A 25,093-nucleotide genomic window follows, 5' to 3' on the forward strand; every position below is an offset into this window, starting at 1 on the left:
AAACGCTTTATATTGCTTATATATATATATATATATATATATATATATATATATATATATATTAGTTTATTTCCTTTTCCGATTACAAAATAAATGGAATGGAACTACTTCTGTTATTTTATATAGTTAGAAAATACGTGAATGACGTATCTAAGTTATGTTACAAAGACGAAGGTATGTCCGCTAAGATGACGAGTATATACCCAATGGTATTTTCTAAACTCCAAACGCTCTACAGGTGTGAGTCTCTGGTATTGCACTTGTTCTGTGTTGTCTTGGGCGGTAGTGTCATTGACTATTTGATCTGGAAGTCCCTCTGCTTATAAATCTTTTAGCTGGTTTGAAATTCTTAAGAATGGGTGCCTGACGTCTCAGATGATACAATTCTTGAAGGCTGTTGTTAATGTTTATGATGGTTATGGTGACATATTCTTAGACCTATATATTGATTAATAGTGAGGATAGTACTGTAAAGAAGAGGATGTTACCTATTTTGTCATATTTTTTTGGAAGCCGTTCTGGTTCTATGAAGCATGTACACAGTGAGTTAATTAAAAAGTTGTGTGAAATTCGAGTTCTTGCTCCAACTTTAATATTTATAATGCGCTAATAGTCTCCTCTCGCTCTTTTGACTTAGCGATGCTTTCAGAGCAGAGTGGGACGAACCATTAGTCTGCAGCAATGCATGTATATATCACTTAAATTCAGTGAACACAAGGAAAAAATAAACAGGAAATCTCTTGCATATAGTATGTATCGCAGTTGTCTGTATGAATAAAAAATATTGTGCAGTATTTTGAAGTAGCCTATAGATATTTCTCATCAGGAACGGGCCAGACTGTGGATGTTTAATGCTATAATGGGATCAAAATTACATATCAAAGCTAAGCTTAATAAAGTTACAACTCAAATGCTAAAATAAAAGTCAGTGTAGCATTGAATGACTTTCTCTATCCTTTTCTATACTCCAGTGGTCGTCAGCACTCGCTGAAATGTGCAATGGGTACGCGATACCGTCCCGTGTACACTGTCGTGCAACAGGGAGAGATAGAGAGCATACCCGCTAGCAGCTACGAGAGCACTTTAGTGCACTGCGTTTTCCGCGTGTAAGAGAGGCTATCCCCAGCGTGCTCTGTGCTGACGACCCCTGCTATACTCCATCCATAAATATTACATTGTTTTATATACTAAATAATATATTATTATTTACTATGTAATTCAGTATTACATAATCGTACCGCGTAATCTATCCTTATGTAGCCTACTACATTCTCCATTCTTTTCTACTATAGTATATCCCATCCTAAATATCATCCCCTTTGTTATTACGTATTTAGTTCCATCTTTATATAGCTGTTATATACTTAATTATTGTTATGTAACACACACTCCATTTTTTACCTTACGTAAATTTTTTTTCCATTCTTATGTTCTATTTAGCTACTCTTATTATGATACACTACAAACTCTGTTTTTGCCATCGTCGTAGCTCAGGTTGCAGATATGTTTGTTTACTGAACCAAAATTGCGCTCGGATGTGGGTTCGGTTCCCTCTTGGTCTGATTACCTGTTTTTTTCGAGATTTTCCCCAACCGTAAGTCAAATATCAGGTAATCTACGTCGAATCCTTCAGCTCGTCTCGCCAAATATCATTTCGCTATCATCGATTCCATCAACGCTAAATAACCTAGTACTTGTTACAAGTTCGTTAAATACCCAAATAAAATAACTCTGTTCTTACGCCCTGAAATTCCATCGTTATTTCCTACATCTTGTAGTCTTGTCTATTGCTTACTCCATCCTTATAACATTTTTCAGTTATTACATCTACATACTTTTACTGTTAGTAGAGGCTGTCATAAGAAACAATTCGAGATTGAAACGTTACGATTGGAAACGCCTCGGTTACGAGTTGATATCTAAAATATTTGCTATTGAAGTAACCAGGTAGACATGCAAACTTTGTCGCATAGAAGAGCATATTGTGATAACTATAGCACAAGAAAATATACCAGCAGATTGGTAGTAACTCTTGCAATATACACAAGATGGCCTGTTGATTATTGCCAATAGCAGAAACAAACAATAGTGCCACAGCGACAGATATCAATTAGTCGCCAGTGCAATCTTTTAACTGTTGTCGAAATGACTACCGATCGCATTATACAGTGCGTATACTAACCGGCTCCGCAGGAGAAGTGGCAAGCAGAACGCGGAGACTCGAAGAGTTGTGTTGGTATCGTGCAGGTAGAGTCAATAACCTTGGCCACATTGAATGGTGGAGGGTGGGAGGGAACGAGAGAAGAGATGTAATATTCCTACGTGTTCAAACCAACACATTACCAACTTTACATCGCTGCCGGGTCGAATACTGCCACTTCACTGCGGAGCCAGTTAGTATACGCTCTGTATATGCATGCGATGGGTTTCCCCGTCTTCCTAGTATTTTAGTCACAACAGTTTTATTTCATGCTGTAACTTTCAATCGAAACGTTCCCAGGCCTGGGTTTCTAATATAAAATTATTCCTTATGGTCTCCTCCAATAGGTCTAGAAATTCATTACATAGCCACTAAAACAGTTTGTATATTTTTCACTACAGGGAGGAAAGTGTTCAGTGACAGTTGTTTTAAGGAACGAATTTTTAGCATAAAATTAACGGAAAAGTTCTCTACCATGCTATTCATTTTTGCTTAAATTTTCCCAGAAATAATGATTTTACATGATAATGTTTGATCGCATTATCTTGTAAACACATTTAGAAATTCATATTTATAAATGTCTGTACATTAGAATTCTCATTTCCAACAAATATTTTTCACAGTCTTTCTGTCACGTTTACGGATTAAGAGAATTTTAATACTTTAATTATTAATAGATCACTTTTTAAGTAATGGATGTTTGTCAGAATTGTTACCTAAATGTTACCCGAAGGCTTGAGTACCGTGGGGCTTAGAGTGTTTTGCAGAGCGAAGCGTGCAGCAGGCAGTGTTTGCGTCTTTCCCCCTCACTACTGCGGAGACAAGCGCTGCTGATTTTAATGTGATGTTGCAATTATTTCTAGAAAACAAAGTCAATTTCCCACTAAATACACACGCTGGCAAAGGAAAATTCTGTTCCTCTTACCTTAAGGATTTAAGGCTCATTCACAATGAAAATTAAACATAACGTAAGCGTTGACTTATAAATGTAAACATTACGGTAAAGTAAAAAAGTCATACCATCATTCACGATGGGAACATAAACATAACCGCAAAGATGCTTGGTAACCATGGAAACATAACAACAACGTCATTTCCTCATATTCAGTCGTATACTTCAGCGCTCAACGATTGTGTACTGTTTACAAATCACGTAAGCATAAGCATGAAAGTTTGGACTTCGCAAACTTTCATGTTAACGTCTAACGGCAATGTTAATGTCAGTGTTTATGTGAATCATTGTGAATGATCCCATTTGGTAACCTGGCCGCAAACTTCTGTGTTTATGTTACGGTTATGTTTAATTTTGATTGTGAATGGGCCTTTACTCTGTGACGTTATGCCATTGAACACCTTCTACTCTGTATAGGCCTCCTCTATGATTATGCATAGTACTTGATAAACAAATTGGTGCCATGCTTAAAGTATGTATTTTTATCGTTTATGTTGACAGGAGATTTTACACTAGAATTTCCACCTTTGCTCATCGAGATCAATCTCGTTCTTTTAACTTCCTACCTAATGTTACCTGAACCAAATGCACTTTGATACAGTATTTTCATCTTTTCTTCTCAAGGCCAGCCTGCATTCTTGATGCTGTGTAATCTGAACAGGAATTAAAGTGACCTTTATTGATAATTTTATAAACAAATTCTGTAAATATTAATAATAAAATTTATAAATCAGCATATACAAGTTTTTCTATTAAAATATTTTATCTTGATTATTTTTAAAATAAATAAATTCAGACCTAAACCAATACAAGCCTATGTGTCCAACATTATAAATAAAATTGCATTAGATATATTGTATTAGCATGCCATACTTTTTGTTCAGAAGTGTGCAACATATTAACATTAGGTACCACACTTTTATCCTTATGTTAGTAGACCTATAAAACTCAGTTCTTATATAGTCTACTGCATAATCCATTCCGATCTTAAGATTCTGCGTATGTGTAAGTGTATGTGGTATTAAAAAATAATTAGATGCCATTTAAAATGCTCATAACTCGTACAACAATAGCGACAAAAATATTTTATTTCCATTAAAATATTCATTTCTAAATACAAGATTTGACGTGTCTGAAATTTTTGTCCAAAATGCCCACATTCAATTTTAATTAAAACTGTTAATTTCCTTCGAAAAGCCCTGTATGTTGGGACAAAGAAAAATAGCGAATAACATTGATAACATAAAGGCTCATTCACAATGAAAATTAAACATAACGTAAACGTTAACTTAAGAATATAAACGTTACGATAAAATCAAGAAGTCATACCATCATTCACGATGAGAACATAAACATAACAGCAAACATACTTGGTAACCATGGAAACATAACAACGACGCCATTTCCTCATATTCTGTCGTATACTTCAGCGCTCCACGATTGTGTTCTGTTTGCAAATTACGTAAGCATACGCATGAAAGTTTGGAGTTTGCAAACTTTCATGTTAACGGCTTACGGTAATGTTTATGTCAATGCTTATGTGAATAATTGTGAATGATCCCATTTGGTAGCCTGGGCCCAAACTTCTGTGTTTATGTTACGGTTATGTTTAATTTTCATCGTGAATGGACCTTAAGTCTACACATTTATGCCATAGATAGGTTTCAAATACACAATCACGCTTTAACCTCTGCATTCATCACGGCTGATTTTTTCTCTGTAAGAATATATTGAGGTTACTTACTATTCTGTGTAACAATGAGACATGGATATTAACACAGATTATAACATCAGTCCCTAACAACAGCAGAGATGAAGTATCTTATTATCGCCGTGTTCTCATGCTTAACAATCGGCAGGTCTTTGAGCGGCCTCGTGCGTAACATTCGGCATGTCTTTGGAATTTAATTGTATTATTGTTTTCAATTTCTTGTGTCGCCGCTCCAATCACTCGCCTCAATTTCAATGTTGCAAACAATAAGCTGCTTCCATTATAAAATGACACTTACTTGTCTAATCCACGTGGACTAAAACCGAGGTTGTAATGTCTTGTGCTGAGGACGAACATTAAGGTGTGTGATTAAAAATTATTATTGAAGAGTTATTATTAAGAATTAAGAATGTCAGCGTACTCGTATATGAAACAATAATAATAATAATAATAATAATAATAATAATAATAATAATAATAATAATAATAATAATAATAGCCATTTAACAATATAACAAACTAGTGCTTATTCTTATCGAGGAAGTAGACGCTTAGAATGAAACCTATAGAGCAACAATCGGTGGGAAAAATTGTTTTAAAAGCACACCGCACGTTATTGTATTATGTCGGCATGTTAAGTATGAGACCGCGGCGATATTAGATCAGTAAAGGTTGTACAAGAACAGACAGAATAAGAAATTATATTATGAGAGAAGAATTAGGAATATCCTCTCTCTGTGAACAGGTCAATAGTTACAGACAAGTAGGCTGAACATCTGCTTCGAATGGATAACAAAAGATTGCCAAAAATTGTACATCATTATATGCTAGTAGGAAGAAGGGATGTAGGAAGGCCACGAACAAGATGGGAAGTGTGTGAGCATATCCCGCGTGGATGATGATGATGATGACGACGATGATGATTATGATGATGATGCTGATGCTGATGCTGATGAAATTAAATCAGAAGAATAGAAAATCTCTTGATGGTTAATCTTGAAATCCCATCACCATAATCTATCACCAAATTTGCACTATCTTGTCCATTTCATTCACATTCTTGTATGTTTGAACGAACTTTAAACGTGCAAAAGTAACTGCTAAGGCCAGCAGCATACTGCATTATGCATTCTGTATCGGACAGAACGGTTTTATCTCTGACCGTTCGATGTGACTGTGATTACACGCATTCTTATGAGGCTCCAGCTTACTGCATCGGACATTCGTCCGATGAAGTATGCTGCATCTTCATAAGAATGCGTATATTCACCGTCACATCGAACGGTCCGAGACAAAACCGTCCTGTCCGAGACAGAATGTCTGATATGCTGCTGGCCTAACTGGACTCTGTGCTTTGGATGGACGTAGCATGCGACGATCGCTTTTAAGATAGTTCAATATAAACACAAGAAAGAAACTTTCTGCAGATCGGAGATGAATATTAAAGTTGAACTCGAACACTTATAGATTTGTATCACAAAACGTTACCGCTTTAGACACAGCGAAGTGCAGAAAACGCATTCACAAGCATGGAATCACTTCGACGGAATGGAAAATAAAATAAATGAAAACACTACAATGTATTCTTTTCATATCATACGAAAACATGAACACTTCGGTAGCTGTTTTCTTAATAAAACCAAGTTAAAATAAAATATTCCCAGCGGAAGTCTTTGCGCTATTTCTATCGAAAGTTCGGGTGAGTCGATTTTTCTCCAAGGGATAGGTTTCGAGCCTTGGAGAAAACTATGAATTTCGAGTTGAGTAAAGAGATTGTGGGATGTATTTTCCCGAGTTTGCCAGTTTATTCTCCCAACCTCATTCCACTGTTGTCCCATTTTAATCATATTAATAACCAATACCACAAATACAAATCGTGTTTTAATGCGATAACTATTTAAACAGGGTAATCTATACATTAGTACTTAATGACTATTCTTTCTCTCTCGGACTGGCCTGCAGTTCACCTCGTATCATATTTTCTACTTTATTGAATTTTCCAGTGTCTGTAGTCTCGCCAGACTTCACCGTGCAGAAAAGTATATGTCTAAATTGAGATATTGGTCTGTGGAAAGGCAGAATAGAATCTTAGTCATGCGAAAAACATTTGGCCGGCAAATAAAAATAAACCAAAAATATTAATGTGCCTGTATACAAAATTAATTCGTTCTGGAGGTCTCTCGTTTAAAGACTATTTCTTTAACATGAAATATGGAGCTCCCAATTTTTTCCCGTATTTACTTCCCTTAAAGGGAGTTATAGTTACGCAAATGGCAACATCTGCTCTTTCGTCTGATTGTTATATAGAAACTTACATAAGAAAAAATATGGAGCTGTCAAATCGGGTGACGTTAAAGACTGTCACCTTGCTGTACGACTAGGGCTGCGCTTTGTCCATCGCCGTGGAATAACGGGTAGCATGTCTGACTGTGAAACGAACGGGCCAAGGTTCAAATGTTCAAATCCTGGTTGGGACAAGTTGCTTGGTTGAGGTTTCTTCCGAGGCTTTCCCTCAACCAATTGAAGCAGAATTTCTGGGTAACTTTCGACGTTGGACCTCGGACTTATTTCGGGATCATAATTACACTTCCACTCTTTCATCATAATCTCTGTTTCTTTTCCAAATTTCGAGCTTACTCCGATATAGAGTCGGCTGTGGGCCGCCACTGAATTTGGATGCCGTGGTATATGGTCATTAGTTTCTGGTGGTACTGCTGTGTGACGTGGCCTCTCCTCTGGGATAATGTTAGCTCGTTGGACTGGGGTTGAGAGACCGGGGTGAGGCCCATACAGAAAAGTAAAGCGGTTCCTGTAGGTTCGGGGGTGGCCAGCACTTCATTCCATTCCGGGTAGTACAATGGGCCCACCCAAGTGGCCGACGTGTGAGGACAGTTCCCAGCCCGAGCCTCTCGGCAAATAAATAGGGCTACGCTAAATTGCAACCCTTACTCTTTTGATCTTTTCTGCAGTCTTTACTGTCTTTTTTTTTAAATGAGGTTTGTTTTGAACTTTTCCATCTTTGCGCCAGTGACTTACACACTCATTTATTGTTTGCGTGGAGGAGCTGGTCCTCGGCCATCCTGGTCACCGAATTCTCTTCGAAAAGCACTTTGTATTTGTACAATAGATTCTGTTTTTATAAACTTCACAGGGAAAACCTATTGCGGAATAGGCCAACGCTTTATTGCAAAGTAAATTCAAAATTGTGAATCAATTTTTGTTACATTAATTTTTTTTCGCCATGGCCTTCGTTAATAATAATAAACCAAATTGAAAATAGTTCGACGAAAATGCCCTATCTTATACTTCGACGGTACAACATACTCGCGCCCACGGTGAAATAGCGATACGACTGTTTTGTTAAAAAAGGTAGAAAGACGAAACAGCTTTTCCCCTTACCTCAGACTACAGATTCATTATTTTGCCTGTGTCACAGTAGCAGTATGTTGTTAATTACAGATGAAGGATGGGATAAATCTTGCTCACTTAGACATCTCTAGTCGGCCTGGTTGGCAAGTTGGTATAGCGCTTGCCTTCTATGCCCGAGGTTGCGGGTTCGATCCCGCTCCAGGTCGATGGCATTTAAGTGTGCTTAAATGCGACAGGCTCATGTCAGTAGATTTACTGGCATGTAAAAGAACTCCTGCGGGAAAAAAATTCCGGCACAGCGGCGACGCTGATATAACCTCGGTAGTTGCGAGCGTTGTTAAATAAAACATAACATTTATTATTATTTATATTAGACATCTCTTTCAGACTCATATCACTTCTGTAACTCAAGTGGCGTTAGTTTCCAGTCAGGCGGCCCGTGTTCCATACCCGACTAGATGAAGATGGAATTAATGGTGGTAAAACCAGATGTTGCATATGGTTTCTTTCTCGGAGTACACCCGTTACTCGTATCATTCCATCAAGACTCTTCAGCTCCTCTCCCCTCATTTTATCTATCATAAGCAGTAGTTTTAAAAACAGAGTGGGATGAAATTTTAAGGGCTGTACGGGTTTCCGATGTTGATACAGGAGTGACTTGGGGCTCCGGACATTGGCGCTAACGATGAGACCTGGCCCTGTCAGAGCTGAGATCCATCTGTGAACATCAGATTCATGAATGCCATTCAATCGCTAATCGTACTTGGACAATCGCCGCGTATATAGGGCGCACAATTGGCGAATGTAAAGCCTAAATACAAAGATTCAGCTCTTCAAAAGCCAAGGCAAGTCGTACGGACTCATTATGCTACCTTCAGATTTTTAAATGGCCAGAAATGGCCAATGAATTTTGCCTTCAGTCCATCCTACTTTCTTTCTATTCCGAAGAAAGTCATGCGAGGGATTTTTTCGACATTAAAATGCAGCCATTCTCGGCTGTATCTGAATCCGAAAACCTCGTATCTACTGAACACTGACATTATAATATAGGGGTAATATGCTTATACAATCCGCTAAATACCCGTCCTTGAGCCATGACGTCCGTTGAAGCAGATATAATATCCCCTACTTAAATAGGCTTAGATGCACATTCATGGAAAGCCACACAACCAGAGGCGAATTTACAAATAGACTAAGCAGCCTACTGTATCAAATTTTAGATCCATCAACATTTTGGACGAAATTGACGTATCCGAAATCATTAATGAGTTTACTAAGCAGAAGACAAGGCAAAAGATGTTACAAACATATCTCGTAAGTTTAAAATTTCAGTTCCCTTTTTTAAATAAACTCAGAATTCATAAGCCTTGTTCATATTCTAACGTTTATCTAGTAAGGAGTGAAAATTAGGAAATGTTGCGGCAAATATTTTGGTCCCTATGGGTGGTAGAATTATAAATCCGTTACTGCCCTACAAGACAGATAAAAATTTACATCACTCAATGTTTTTTTTTTTTGACAAACTGTATGTATTCTCCACAAAAAATCACAGTTTTAAATCGATAAAGACTACAGATAAATTATTATTTTTGCCTCTGATATAGCCTTGAATTGAAATGTAAAATGTTTAATGACACCTCGTTGAATCTATACTTACCAATCTGCTTTTCATAGTTATTCATCGTAAAGTAATCGGTAGACATACTTACCTCTTAACGTCATAGTGAAATGTGACGTACTTGTACATTATATTGGATGTGAATTATTACACAATAATTTACGGTAGTTTCCCCTTGAATTTACTTATATACCAGCAATTGAAATACAAAAAGTACTGATGCTACCGAACGGTCTTCTTCACATCAACTGCAATATGTTATTTCCTCGTAGTGAGTGGAATGAACTGGTCTCTGGATTCCTGAAAGCAATAAATACAGTGTTATTCGCCCACTATTTTTTGTATAATTGGATGCTTTGTGATATCTGTGGCAAAAACACTGTTCCAAATAAAATTTGTATAGACTATAAAATGTTACAAAGAGTGAATTAATTCAAATACGAGTATCTTGGTTTCATTCAATCATTCTTGGCGGAATTGGGTATTTCGAAAAAAAATATATATTTTAAATTTTAATAAAATGTATTTTATGAGGTTCTGATGTGGAAAAACATGGAGATATAAGAGTTCAAATTCAAGATACTTGAGCACAACTGGAGAAACGAATTGTGTAGTGAAAGAAATACTTAACTATCAGACAAGGTGTGAAAAATAGAAATATGTATTAAAATGCCACGTTATAGATTCCATAGTAAGGATTGCTTTCTAAAGCCAAAAATAAAACGGACCTGGAACGATCTCGACGTAGATTGAGTGACACACAGGATTAATATTTTAACAAATAATTTGACAGACATACGTAGCCTTGGAAAGAATCATACGGCCGATATCTTGCGAATTAATAATAAGAATAAATACATGAACTCTTGTCCAAAAACATTCGCATTCGTTTATACAAGACCTTGGCAAGACCTGCCCTTTATTCGAAACCTAGGCTTTGCGGAAAAGTGTTTGATGGAAGCAGAATTACAAGTAGTGAGATAAAACTGGTGCACCAAACAGTTGTGTATACTAGGCGGTATCACAAAATAAGTGGACATTTTGCATGAACTGTAAATGGAACCAGTAATGTAATATTTACAAGCTTATATAAGTATCTAAATATTGTAACTGGCTTCAGTGGCTTCAACATGTTAACCGAATATCCAAACCAAGAATGTCTAAGGCATGCTTGAATTATGGACAGAGAAATCACTGGGACACCCCGGAAAAATATGGGAAGAAGATTTCATAGAGACATAATAGTTATTTGAGGACTATAGTCTGTCAGGAAGAAGAAGAAGTTTATAAAGAACATGATGATTATGATGATGATGACGACAACGTATCGTAAGGGACATATTATTTCTTGTTTTTGTTTTCTTTAAAGCATTGCGAATAAACACATTATAATATAATGATGATGATGATGATAATAATAATAATAATAATAATAATAATAATAATAATAATAATAATCCATCATCGCCTTTCAATCGCTTTGTCCTTAGCTCTGTTTCGTTCTTACTTGTAAACCAGAAAATACAGAGTGGACGGAATTGACCGAGCAGGATGCCAAAGGGAATGTCGTAGGAAGTAAAGACCAGATAGATACGACCAACACATACTCAGATGATGCGTAAATTTATCGGTAGTAAAATGGGACAAATATGATTATCAGAAAGAAGCGTTTATGCAGAAATCACGAGTTGTCGTGCTGTGCTTTATAACAGGTAGGCTATTCGAAAGTGCCTCCCTCCATCTGGATGCAGGCTGCTGCACGGCGGGCAACACCTTCCTGGACATGACGTAGCTGCTCCTCGCTCACCATCGCTACGGCCCTGTGAAGTTTTAGGATAATTGTCTCAGGACTATCAACAGGTGTTCTGTACAGAAACCCTTTCAAGTATCCCCACAGGAAGAAATCCAATTGATTTAAATCCGGAGATCTTGCAGGCCAGTGCACTGTTTCATCTCTGCCGACCCATCTGTGGGGAAACATTCTGTCCAGTTGCCTTCTAGCTATTAGAGTGTAGTGGGTTGGTGCTCCGTCGTGCTGATACATCAGGTTTCTCCGAGTAGCGAGGGGAACATCTTCTAAGAACTCGAAGCTATGTCCCATTGGACTGCTGCGTAAGAGCACCAGTAAGGATCCTTGGAAACATGAACTGTTGGACTGGTTTTCATACTGACCAGTTCACACATTTATGCTCCATCGTATCTGGTGTTCTCTCTCACGTGTGGCATATGGATTTTCATGGTTTTATATGTAAGTGTTGTGGGAATTGAACACCCTGTCGTCGGCCTGGTTGGTGCAGTTGGTATTGCGCTGGCCTTCTATGCCCGAAGTTGCGGGTTCGATCCCGGGCCAGGTCGATGGCATTTAAGTGTGCTTAAATGCGACAGGCTCATGTCAGTAGATTTACTGGTATATAAAAGAACTCCTGCAGGACAAAATTCCGGCACATCGACGACGCTGATATAACCTCGGCAGTTGCGAGCGTCGTTAAATAAAACATAACATTTAACACCCTGTCACGAGTGAAGATAACTTCGTCGGTTCGCATAACACGATCTAGGAATTGTGGTTCTCTCTGTAGTGTGTCGTCAATCGCCGACAGAAATCCAAGCGTCTAGGGCGATCTGCTGGATAGATGTGTTGCACGGGACTGTACCACAAAGGATACTGTTCATCATCGTGAGGAATGTCCAATACCAGGCTGTGACGCACTCCGAGACGTCGCGCAATATCACGCGAACTTCGAGTTGGATCCTCTTCAGTGACTTGTAGGACTCTCTCCTCGAGTTGCGGTGTGCGTCGAAAGTGCACTTGACCAGCATCGGCAGAATGAACTGGGATCATGTGGCCTGTTGTTCTCATCCGGTCATCCAGTCTTCGGAACACCTCGCGGGTAGGGTGTCGTTTTCCTGGATATTGCTCAGCATACCTAGAACGGCAGCGTTGAAGTGGTTAATGGCATGCCTCCAAGATGAGGTACAGTATTTGTCGCAATACTCCTGTAAACAGTATGCATCCATGCTTGCGTAGTTTTGAAATGAGGGAACATATTGATTTTAATTAAAAGAGAGCGAAATTGGAGGAGGAACTTTAAAGGAACGAGAAAACGCGTCCTTGCAAGGAAGTTCGGGACTGTGAAAAGCTGAATATGTAGGTAATCGATGTAAACACTACCGGTGCTGAAAGTGTGTGGAACGTAGTTCTAGGAAATTTGATTCCGGGATTTAAACTGATATGATATGATATGATCACAAATGAAAACGGCTTTATGTGTAGAAAGGAGGAGAGGAATCGATTCGTAAATTGAGTTAGCATATAAATATTTATGTTTCATGTGACTTAAATACTAAACCGTTAAAGTGTCCAATTTAACCGAGGTGCCAAATATGTGGAGATAGATTGATTCCTATCTTCATTATGCTAATTTTGATGAAAGCTTTCACACCTTGGTAAGCTTAATCGGCCAATTCCGACCACTCTGTATAATTGAGCTCCATGATCATGTGGAAACAAATGACACACACTCAATTCCTACGCCTACAGAAAGAAAGAAATACGCTATAAGTAAATCTCCACTTCGTTGCCAGGAATCGGATGCGCAGAATTTGTATGCAGGAAGGGTACTACTTCATCTAAAGATTCTCCTTACAGCAACAAATAGAACATTAATAATAATAATAATAATAATAATAATAATAATAATAATAATAATAATAATACTTATTTTTAAAGAACCCGGAGGTTCATTGCCGCCCTCAAGTAAGCCCGCTATCGGTCCCTATCCTGAGCAAGATTAATCCAGTCTCTATAATCATATCACACTTCCCTCAAATCTATTTTAATATTTTCCTCCCATCTACTTCTCAGCCGCCCCAAAAGTCTTTTTCCGTCCAGCCTCCCAACTAACACACTATATGCATTTCTGGATTCGCCCATACGTGCTACATGCCCTGCACATCTCAAACGTCTGGGTTTAATGTTCCTAATTATATTAGGTGAAGAATACAATGCGTGCAGTTGTGCGTTATGTAACTTTCTCTATTCTCCTGTAACTTCATCCCTCTTAGCCCCAAATATTTTCCTAAGCATCTTATTCTCAAACACCCTTAACCTCTTTTCTCTCTCAAAGTGAGAGTCCAAATTTCACAACAATACATAACAACCGGTAATATAACTGTTTTATAAATTCTAACTTTCTAACCCAGCATTCTCCAATCTTTCCTATTTTCTGCCTTCCTCTTTATCTCTGCCATATGATCCCTAAGTTATATCTTAATACTCTGTGTAGACTGTAATTCAACTACATTTAAGGTAACCAGGAAGCGTGAGTCTATGTGAAAAATACAGCTGTTCATATTGTTTTGTAGCTCATTAAATGTTATTCAGATTTTTAAGGCATACACATCTAATTTCAGTTAAGCTACGAATATCTCGTAATTCTCATTGACTTTGTGCTGTTTTAAAATATATATATATATATATATATATATATATATATATTACTTTAAAAAATTCAGAGCCAAAAGCTAAAACATGACGTACCAGGCACTAATTAAATAATGACAACACATTTCATACTTTTTCCAAATATTTCACGTGCTTTGTTTTGGTGTGGGAAGAAGAATTAATTTTATAGTGGAAAGTGAAAGATATATATCTATTTTTTTCAAAATTTTCCTTATTTTCTTTAAAAAAAATTCTTTCGCCTCCAACTATAAATATAAAATTAATCCCTCTTACCAGATCAAAAAATACTTTGCGGAATGTGTGGAATAAATTTGAAATGTATTGTACCATTATTTTATGAGTGGATGGTACTTCATGTTTTAGCTTTTGGCTCTGTTTTTTTTTTAAGTTATATATATATTTTTAAACAGGATTTACTAGCATCAATTCAAAAAAAATTACAGGATAGCTTAACTGAAGCTGAACTGTGTATGTATTAAAAATTGAATAATCGAGCTTTAAAAATATAAGGTACAAAACAGAGTGTGGGTAGCTGTATTTTTTAGATAGATTCACACATTCTAGTTACCTTAACAACATGCGGTATTTATTAACGGAAGTCAACTGTCCGAAGACAGGTCTGAACCTCACAAGTGATACTAAGAAAACACCACTTATGAGGCAACTAGGCCAGGAGATAATAGGGTAGAATGTAAGCCTATAATTGTGCGCCATTAAACTGCTTTCTTGTTTTTATGTCAGGTTTGAGTTGAGGCATAAATATCGTTATTATTGTCAAGTATTGAGCCTGATAGCACCTTTTGTTCTTAGTTTTAAGAAAATTATGAACCCACATCAACATTAGATTTACATACAACGAAACTTGTTGTACACCAACTTGTAGGATATAGTTAAATGACCATTCTACGGCCGAGAGCCGAGCCCATGTCCGCTTGGTATGCAGCCAGAAGCATTACTGTCATAACCGCAGAGACGACCAACGAATAAGAGAGTTAAATTAACCGCTGCATTGTTCGTAGCACAGACAGTAAAACTGGGATGTTAATAGGCAAAGGGACGTTAAATTTGTAGCACTATCTTTCTCTGAGCTTGTAACAATGGCAGCGGAGTAATGACTCATCCATCTGGCATTTATACTTGCGCATTACTCTGGACTTTTATAGCAGAGCTGTGTCACACGGTTGATATGAAATTTAAACGTGAGCTATGGAAGGGAATTTAAACTGAGCACGCACATATCTTACCTTCAGAAACCATAAAAGCTGCTGGAATTCCATCAGAGTTGTCTTAAATCACTAGTAGTTTTGGAAGCTATGTCTTCTTCCTTTATAATCACACAGTATTACAGACCTTTCTTTGCCGTCCAATATCTCATCGACCCCTTGCAGATATCGAAAAGTCAATATTGGGTGTTCTTCAATCCTTTCCATGTTTTCACTTTCGCTGAAATTACATTTACTCTTCTGCAGTGTTAGCAGCTTTAATTTTCTAATAATCACACTTCTTTTGATGAAGTCTTGTTAAATATAATAGTGATAACTGATAAGACACTTTTCTTGCGACTAATTTGTACTTTTTCTGTTAAGATTGCACTAAAATCTTTGCTGGAATAATTCTTGCGCATACTTTTATGCTGTTCCTTAGGCCACACGAAACACAACACCATTTGCAACATTATTCAGCACATTGTTACACTCTGATACTTTATCTTGCAGGTCCAAGGACTGTATTATTTGAGAACAGCATGAATTCTTGTTGCAGGAATTACTGGAGGGTCTTAGTCAGGCCACGCCCACTCTGGACGACCACTCTATGTTCAGCAGCTCGGGTTCCATATCTCCAGACCTGGAAGACACGGTGAGTACTTGTAAACAATAGTGTGAAATATAATTGCATGCTTTAGTGTAGTTAATAATAGATTACTGTTAATTCTTTCGTTGTATTAATCGATTTTATATTTTATTTGAGAGCCGTCTACTATGAATTCCCGAATATACTGCAGCCCATAGATTTACAGTGTCGCCTTCGTATTCTGTTTGTCTCCTTCCATATGTGTAACGTCTCTGAAGTCTCAGGACATTTTGACCTATTCAGACATTTGCCAGAAGATTTTAGAACGAAGTGAGCGAGAAACGGTAGTCCTAGTATGACTTTTTACTGTAACCGACCTCTTTCAGAGATATGTTCTTTTATGTAGATGCCGCAAATCTACGTCACTTGACTCCCTGGTTTATTTTCCAAGAAAGTCATTCCAAGGAATTATAATTTACAATTGTTATAATTTATGAGTATGTAAGTAATCAGAGACAAATATATCGTATACAGTTTAAAATTTGGTTAAAATATACTCAGGCAAAGTTCAGTGTTTTGTTCGCTAGTATACATAGTGAAAAATCATTACACGTAAATTCTCTGTTAGGGATTCAGTACTACCTGCTAGCCATATCATATTCCAGGAGTACATACACTACCGGTCAAAAGTTTTCGATCACTATCACAACTATGGATTTGTGGTTAAAACAGGGATTTCATTTTGAATATTCTAACATCATAATGCTAGAGAGAGAAAATATTTATTTTGTTGGTCTATTTAGTTTTTCCGATGTGTTTGTACATTGAAATAAAGTCTATTAGTTGTTTTCTTATTGAATTATGGTAAACACTTGACATAATTATAGTTGCTTTGTTACCATTCATCAGCTCTTTCATTTTCTAATGTTTCCGCATGACCTCGGCTTTGCTTTAAGGGGGTTTGTTTGTGAATGTATAGAAAAAAACCTTAATAAATATCCTAATATTTAAACTGCAGACGCACTACAAGTTGCAACCATAACTTCATGTAATTTTTACATCGTTCTAGGTAAAGGGTTTAAATTGTATATATTTTATGCACATTAAAGTTGACAGAGAGTCACTACAAAACTTTACACCTTACTCGTTTTGCATACACACACAATTCTACAGCTCACATTACCGCAAACAAGTCAGTCTGAACTATAGAAAACAACTTCGGAGATAATAAAAACGAAGCCTTTCATAGTGAACTTTTGAACCATAATTATACGTAGGCCTAAGTAAATGAAGCACATTCAACACCAGTGTAGTTCGATTCTTCTATATGTTCACGATATCCATCAGTTTATATTTTATAACTCGTAGAGATCCTTGATATTGTTGATAATATGCTTGTGGGCAGTTTCAGACTTCTTGTCAGACAATACGAGACTACAGACGAACTTTCATGTTGTACACGAAGTTCGTGTGCATGAAGACTACATGATGTTGGAATGCATTTCATACGGTTCGACCGTCTGCATATTGAGTTGATTTTGTTAGTAATGCTGTTATGTAAGTTAGGTAGTGAGCTTTTGAGTTCGGCAAAAGCAGATATTTCTTTAGTTATCAAAGAAATCTGTATATAGAAGTGTTATATACAGAGCGTTCCCACTATACCTCTTTTCCCCGCAGAGATTTCGATACTGTAAAATGATGAGTAGTTGTCCTATAAAGTGCCGGCCGATTTTCTACCCATAAAAATCGTATATAAATTTTTAAATTTATATAATAGGATTCCATCAGTAACTTTTTATTTCATTACATTATTTATATTAAACATGAGACGAACGTCTTCAGATCCTTGTGGATACTTAAACACTGATCATACTTATTTAGAATTAGTTTTCAAAATATGAAACATTTACAAACAGGGATTATAAAATGTGAAAGGTAGAATGGTAGGATAAAACATATAGCTACACGCGTTATTTCTTATGAGAGTTAAATGGCATGGATCATTATACAACTAAGTTAACAGTCAATACATTAATAGTACATTATGCAATGAGCCTATAATGATAGTAATTAAGACGCAAGTATGTTTATTTATGAAACGAGCGCAAGCGAGTTTCATAATTTTCATACGAGCGTCTTAATTACCATTATAGGCAAGTTTCATACGACTTTTTATGCTCGACCATATTTCTAACTTTAAATTATTCATAAGTATACATTTTATTTGTATCTGACAGAAGATCGAAAGTGACCTTGTTCATAGCTCTTGAATTGTGAGATGTGCGCAGACGCGAAAGTATTGATTTTTTCCGAGGAATAATAATGTCATTGACCTTGATGTAATGCAGAGAATGTATGACCTGGAAATTGATTTAGAATTGGAAAACGAGATGACAAATTGAATCTGTTTGAATATTATTTACAATTAATGCTAATTATTATAGTAACAGAACATAACCTTCTGCGACAGTATTGGATTTCCAGCTTCCGTGACGTTTCCCTCGTCTTTCGATTGCATATCCGAGAATAATCGAAAACCTGAACTTTAATGAATAGGTGTACTTTAATGGCATGCATTAAAGGACTGCTACCAGGTGTATAATTACTACATTTCGGCATGGTCGAGCATCAAAGTATATTATGAAAGAAGTTTATAATGTAATAATTGTATAATATTATAAACGTGTTTCATACACTATTATTTTGTACGAGAGCACTATAATAATCAGTAAAGAAATAACATAAGATATTGTGTAATGCTGGAAAGTTTGATTTCATGATCTATGAAGAAAGAGATTTCTATGACAACAATAATATTATAACATTGGCAAATCGTTTCATAATGTTAACTTTATGACTCAAGACGCCTTCTTAATAGAAGTCATGACGTTTTAGTTGTAATGGTAATATTTTCACTGCACTAATGTGATAATAGGTTTGTTCGTAAAGCAAGTTTATGATGGTTTGAGAACTCTTTGCAAACTATTCCAACCTCACCTCTTGCGCATGTTCGGTTTGAAAACTAATTTCAAATCATCCGTGATTTCAGGTGTACGAACGCATTTTCAAACTGGTTGAAACCACTGCCGTCTAGATAAGTGTTTGAATCTACGACAGCAAAATCAGTTAATTAAAATGTTGTATACTTCAAATTGTTGAGAGAGATTCTCTACTACATGGCGGGTTACACGGAAAAAATAAATTCGCTGTTATTGTACCTAGGGATAATATGTTGAAAACAAGTTTCATTTTTGGACCTATCTCTTTCTTCAAATAATTCCAACAAGCCTAACTCATTCCCACTGGATATATATTCCATAGCGTTATCAGCAGAAATATTTGAATCAGACATTTGAAGGAACAATTACAGGCCTAAATTAGCCTAACTTCTATTTTAAATACATCCGTAAAATAATTTTATTACAATTAATCTGGAAACGACTTCAGAATAATAGTGCGTGAGAATATATATGCCGTTATTTCATCATTGAATTATTTATTTTTGGTGCCAGAGAGATCCTTTTTTATGCGCTTATTTCGTTATCTACCTTTGTACTATCAATAAAAAAAGTTTTAAAATTATTTTCAATTTGCAGTCTTGCTACATAAGTACTTACGCGGTATTCTGAAGTATAGCGTTAAACTTTATCAGGAGCATACTCATCTTAATCACAAACTGTGGATTTTGTTTTAAAGGTGAACTAAAAAACATTAACTTCGTCTGTGCTATATATTTTATAAATTAAATTAAAATAGTTTGGCATGACGTATCCAGATAATTAAATGTTAGAACTACTGAATAAAAAATAATAGTACTCTTATAATTTATGCGGTAAAACTTTAGAACAGTACGCACGCTTATATATATATATATATATATATATATATATATATATATATATATATATGTATATATATATATATATATATATATTACTACCATCGTGAAAAATGGCAGTTATACGAAGACATCAGTACTAAAGTACAGTTGATTACATATGTATTTAGGACAAACTCATATAGGTTATGTTGTAAATAACATGCAGAAAACAATGGCAAAATTATCTTAATGCTCATGCGTCATCTATGATTAGAGATTGGTTTGCACTTGATTCGAAAACAATTCTGACTGTCAGGAATCGATTTGTGATAGTTTGGTACGCTGTACGAACGCATGACTGTTAGTCAGAAACAGTCAGAGTTTGAAGTTTGCGCTGTGCGAACAGTAAAATCCATGTGCGCATGCTCGTGACTGTTCAAACCAGTTTGGAAATGCTGTACGAACAAACCTAATGTGAAATATTATGCACGATTTTCGCTAACGATGAAGACTGTTTATAATGTTGATATAAAAAAAAAACAAATTATTACATATAATTATGCGATCACAAAGCTGTTGAGACGTTGGTAATGTATTAGCGGTATGGTTTACATAACTGCATCTTAGGCCTATGTTTAGTTTTAAAGTAAATGCCACAGTTGTTAATTGTATGACGCATTATGTAGCCTATTATCGTTGTATAGGATGTGTTCTTTCGTTATTCGTTGGTCGGGAAAGGGCTTGCTGCGTCTAACGTCAACTAGGATAGTACAGTATGTTAGGATGCATATCGCACAGGAAATTTCTACCGGCAGATCAGAAATATTCGCAAGATTGCATCGATTGAGTGTACAATCTACGAACAATGCATCACAACGATAGACATTAGCCTGTCACCTAATGTAATCTTTAGGGGATAGGAAGTGTTTTTACTAATAAATAATAAAGTTAACATGTGCGATAACCACGCCATTATTTGTGTACAGTAGTGGCAAAAAAAACCGGACCGACCCTTGTAGCTGATTTCAGAGTCTTGTTCACTCCAGAGCACGATAGACTGGTAACTAAGACTTTCGTGGTTCGAATCCTGCCTGGGAAGGAAACTTTTTTTTTGTTCAAATTATTTCCAATACTTTTCGATTGCTGGTAAAATTCATGTTCTGGGAATAATAAGTTAATTAAGTAGTAAAATATCGCTACAATCGAAAAGTATTGGGAATAAATTTGAATAAGGAACAAAAAAAAGTTTACTTCCCAGGCAGGATTCGAACCACGAAAGTCTTAGTTACCAGTCTATCGTGCTCTGGAGTGAACAAGGCTCTGAAATCAGCTACAAGGATCGGTCTGTTTTTTTTTTGCCACTACTGTACATGTGAGGAGGGTTTCTTGACATTTTAGTGACAACATTTTCTATCATAACTCGCGACGTGGCGTTTCTGATCGCATATTCTTAACGTCATATTCCTTATTACGGCTCCCTTGTCAGCTCTAAAACTTCGTAATGTGGTTACTGAAATACTCTGTATAATTTCGCTTTCCATCTGCAGCAATTTTATTGTATAAAGAATGTAATATAAAATGAAAATTATAATACAAGCTACATGGCTCTCTTATCTTTTATGACACTGATTACTGTAATGAAAGCTAAAACATTTTCTTAATGATATGAATTATGCAGAATATAGTTATTTTATTTAGCGGTCCTGCTTTTGTTCTAATGTACTGGCGCCATTAACAATGGGGCGTTTCATTGTGTAATTAGCCATGTTATTCAACTGAGCAAAAATGTAATTTTCTCTCATACAACACTGTGCCAACATGTCTATTATACAATAGGCTATATGTACGAGTATATATTGTTTGACGTGAAATGACATCAATTGCTTTTATTTACAATATGAAGTTTTACGTTATTTCAGTGAAAGTTTTCGCCTGAACGAGGTATCTCATAGATGTTTTCTGAATCTTAAGTATTATATGGTGAAGTATTTTATTATTTTTTTTATTTATTATTATAAGTAAAAGCTAAGATTACCACATATAATACGTACAGTAATCAAGATTACTATTATAACTTACAAAGTAGAAATTTGGCCATTAAAAGTAACCACAATGCATTACATTCAGGGAACTGAAATGAATTTTTTAAAAAGAGCAACAAGAATTTCAAAAAAAGACAAAATTAGAAGCTCACTTTTATGAGAAAAGATGATATTTCAGGTTATAGTTTTAGATTATATCAAAACACAGCAGTTAAAATGGTACGGCCACGTTCAGCGGATGGAGAAAAAACGACTGCCAAAATGTATATTAGAGTGGAAGCCTGAAGGAACAAGATACAGGGGAAGACTTACAGTTTCTTAGAGCCAAAGCATTTACTCGTATGATGCCATGAATGAAAGGCAACTGCAGATCGAAGATTGGATGGTTAGAAGGCTGTGGTTACTAGGAATCGGAAGATGTCATCGACATTACATAAGCGATGTATTATTATTATTATTATTATTATTATTATTATTATTATTATTATCATCATTATCATCATAATCATTAGCATCATAATCATCATCTACTTCTTGGCTAGGCTCAAAGCCTACTACGTCTCAAAGAATCTTCTCATCGTGTACTAGGTCTTACGACCGATCGGTTTCATTCTAATAGTTTTCTTGTTAATCAAACCAAACATTTTATGTTGTCAATTCAATTTTGTCGTCCAATTCAATTTATAGAGGAGAAGGTGGTAATATGGGACGGCGTTATAAAATGGGACACGGCTGTTTTTCTGAAATTAGTGGCGCTATCTATTAGTTACGTACAATGGCATATTTTCCTTCTCGGGTACTCTTTGTCTGCAATGGGATGCAATAAGTTCATCGAGTGAGAGTTGTGCAGAGAAGGGGTCATGTTCATTACGCCAGTGTTCAAAGTTTTTGCAGAGGGTGCTTTTCTCGGCTGTTACGCAGTAACAAATTAAGGTAGAAAAATTATCTTTATGCGTAAAAGAATTGAGGTATAGATTTGTAATGCCCATCATCATGGAAATCAAATGCCATTGTAAATTAAATTTATTCAAGGTTTTATGCTATGGTATGAGTGGTAGTATTATGGGACAGGGTTGTTCCATATTACAACATTACTATTCGTGTGAAGAAAATAGATGTTCAGGACAAAACTAGAGTCCTAGAACCTTCTAATTTGTGTGTAAGATACTGATAAACGTACATGAAAGGTGCTGAGGACAAAACTAGGGCCTTCATCTATGGAAAACGGAGAACTTCATATTTTTGACATAACTATCAAGAAATTGACTTCAGTATGAATTGAGTGGGTCAGAAGCAAAGGGGTATAAGTGCACATGAGTTATTTGCGAGAAAATATGTTTGAAAGTACGTAAGATTTCGTAAATTCCGTGAAATTTTTTATTTCAATTTTAGTGTGTGCTGTGGTTAAAAGATGTATCCCTTTGCCACTAAAATTTTAAGTGTTTTAGCTTGCACTTCACTCATGTTCTTAGAAATGTCACTTGTACCCCTTTAATTCTGACACTCTCAATTATGTGTCTGATGTGTTACCGGTATTCATGTCTTAAGTATTGTATGTGATTCCAGGCTTAATTTTCATAATTTACGTAGGCAGTTTGTCTGTCCCATATTGCAACCTTATTTTCTGGAAGTCCAATTATACTTCCGTCATTCCTGTAGTTCGCATTCCGAAAATGTTATATCATCACCATATTAAGTTTATCCTCAACTTTCGTATGTTGAATGAAGAATTATGGCTACAATTTCGGAAATTACAGTGATATTACTACATCTTGCTATACACAATAGCGTTGTTCATTGTAGTTTCTAGTTTATGATTCTCTTTAAGGAACATTTTCTAATCTTGGGGGTTTTTGACGTACTTTGAACTCACCGTCTCCTGCTCCTTAGAGGAGCATTTAGTTTGTCTGTTCCTTATCTTTCATTCCAGCATTATTCATTCCAGAGCGAAACCTTAGTGATACAATTTGTCGTTTTCGTAATACATTTAGTACGTGCACACATTCTTCATTATTCAATTAAACACGGACCTACTTTTCAGTAAATCACTGTCTAGTCTGCATTGGGGTCATTGTGACTGTATTTGCGCATGGGTTCTGTAATGTATATCAGCATAGTCTTTTTATTGTTGTAAGTTTTTTTTATTTCCATTAAACCTTGTTAAGAATTGCGTTTGACATTCGAGAAATCTGGTCACATTTCATGTTAATATGGCGACGTCATTAATTACAGTAGGCTATGAACGACTCAAAACAAAACTAGTTTCGAATTCAGCCAGTCGGGATGAAACATAAAGGGAAAATAAATTATTGTAATATTATAATGAATTCATTATTATTTGTACACAAACGGGGTGATTAATAAATGCGAGGATTATAAAGACAGATATAGTTAATTTGACATAGTTTAAATCTAAAGTAGTTAAAGTAGTTAACTGTGATATTCAAATTGCAAAGTAGCCTCTGGTAAGGATTCCAGTTGTCTGCAAAGTCTTGAGACCAATAACAGAAATATATTTTGTAAGAATGAGCCAGTACGTAATGACTAGGGCTGTGACATCGGTATATTTCTATTGGTTTGAGGTCTATTGAAGGTGAAAATACGACGCCGGACAGAATGTAGTCGACGTGTTTCAAGTACAGGCAGCGGAAGCAAATTTGACACACGCCTAAGCAAGCACGTTCCGTGTTTTGTATACGATTATGCGTATTATAAAATCAAGACAATACAATCATTATATATAAAGGTTAATAACGGAAAGATCTAAAATGCTGGTGAGGAGAATAATTGTTGGAAATCATACTTTAATAGTCACAATTGTGGTAAAACATAAGTCTGAAAAGATGTTTTTTCTAATAAGTTATTTAGAGTTTTGCATTACAGTTTTAGAATGCCGAAAAGGTATATGGCGTACAATTTTGCTATATTTAACTGTTACATTAATTTATTTATCACATCTATTCCGTGTCTTACTTTTCTTGCATGTTGTTTGCCTGGTTTCGGTTCCTGCTGCAATAAATAATGACTTTCATTTTCAAATGAAAATGACCGCCGAGTGTCGGATAGTATAACCTTGTATGCGGAAAAACTGCGTTCAACATCGGCTGAAACCAAGGGCGCACATG

At 36.0% G+C, this 25,093-nt stretch overlaps 1 protein-coding gene and 1 long non-coding RNA gene across 17 annotated transcripts in view; one reads left to right on the forward strand and one right to left on the reverse strand.

Moving 5' to 3' along the window:
- The window catches only part of LOC138699780 (multiple PDZ domain protein-like), a 1,065,748-nt gene that overhangs the window by 429,019 nt on the left and 611,636 nt on the right, over positions 1–25,093 (forward strand). For all 15 annotated transcript variants that reach the window (XR_011332076.1, XM_069825918.1, XM_069825919.1 and 12 more), the window contains one exon: positions 16,077–16,172. Coding sequence is in view for 14 of the 15 variants with exons in the window: in XM_069825918.1 (XP_069682019.1) it covers positions 16,077–16,172 (96 nt within the window). In the remaining variant the exon portion in view is untranslated. The remainder of the gene's footprint in view (positions 1–16,076; positions 16,173–25,093) is intronic.
- Positions 122–25,093, reverse strand: part of LOC138699782 (uncharacterized) — a 59,861-nt gene continuing 34,889 nt past the window's right edge. Inside the window, exons 3-5 of one of the 2 annotated variants that reach the window (XR_011332078.1) lie at positions 15,560–16,160; positions 9,942–10,150; positions 122–3,059 (exon numbers count right to left, since the gene is read on the reverse strand). This is a non-coding gene — a long non-coding RNA (uncharacterized lncRNA). Of the gene's footprint in view, positions 3,060–4,214; positions 10,151–15,559; positions 16,161–25,093 lie in introns of those variants that run through there. The other variant, XR_011332077.1, reaches the window with a different exon arrangement.

Source organism: Periplaneta americana, chromosome 5 (genome assembly GCF_040183065.1).
Source record: "Periplaneta americana isolate PAMFEO1 chromosome 5, P.americana_PAMFEO1_priV1, whole genome shotgun sequence".
Lineage (NCBI taxonomy): Eukaryota > Metazoa > Arthropoda > Insecta > Blattodea > Blattidae > Periplaneta > Periplaneta americana.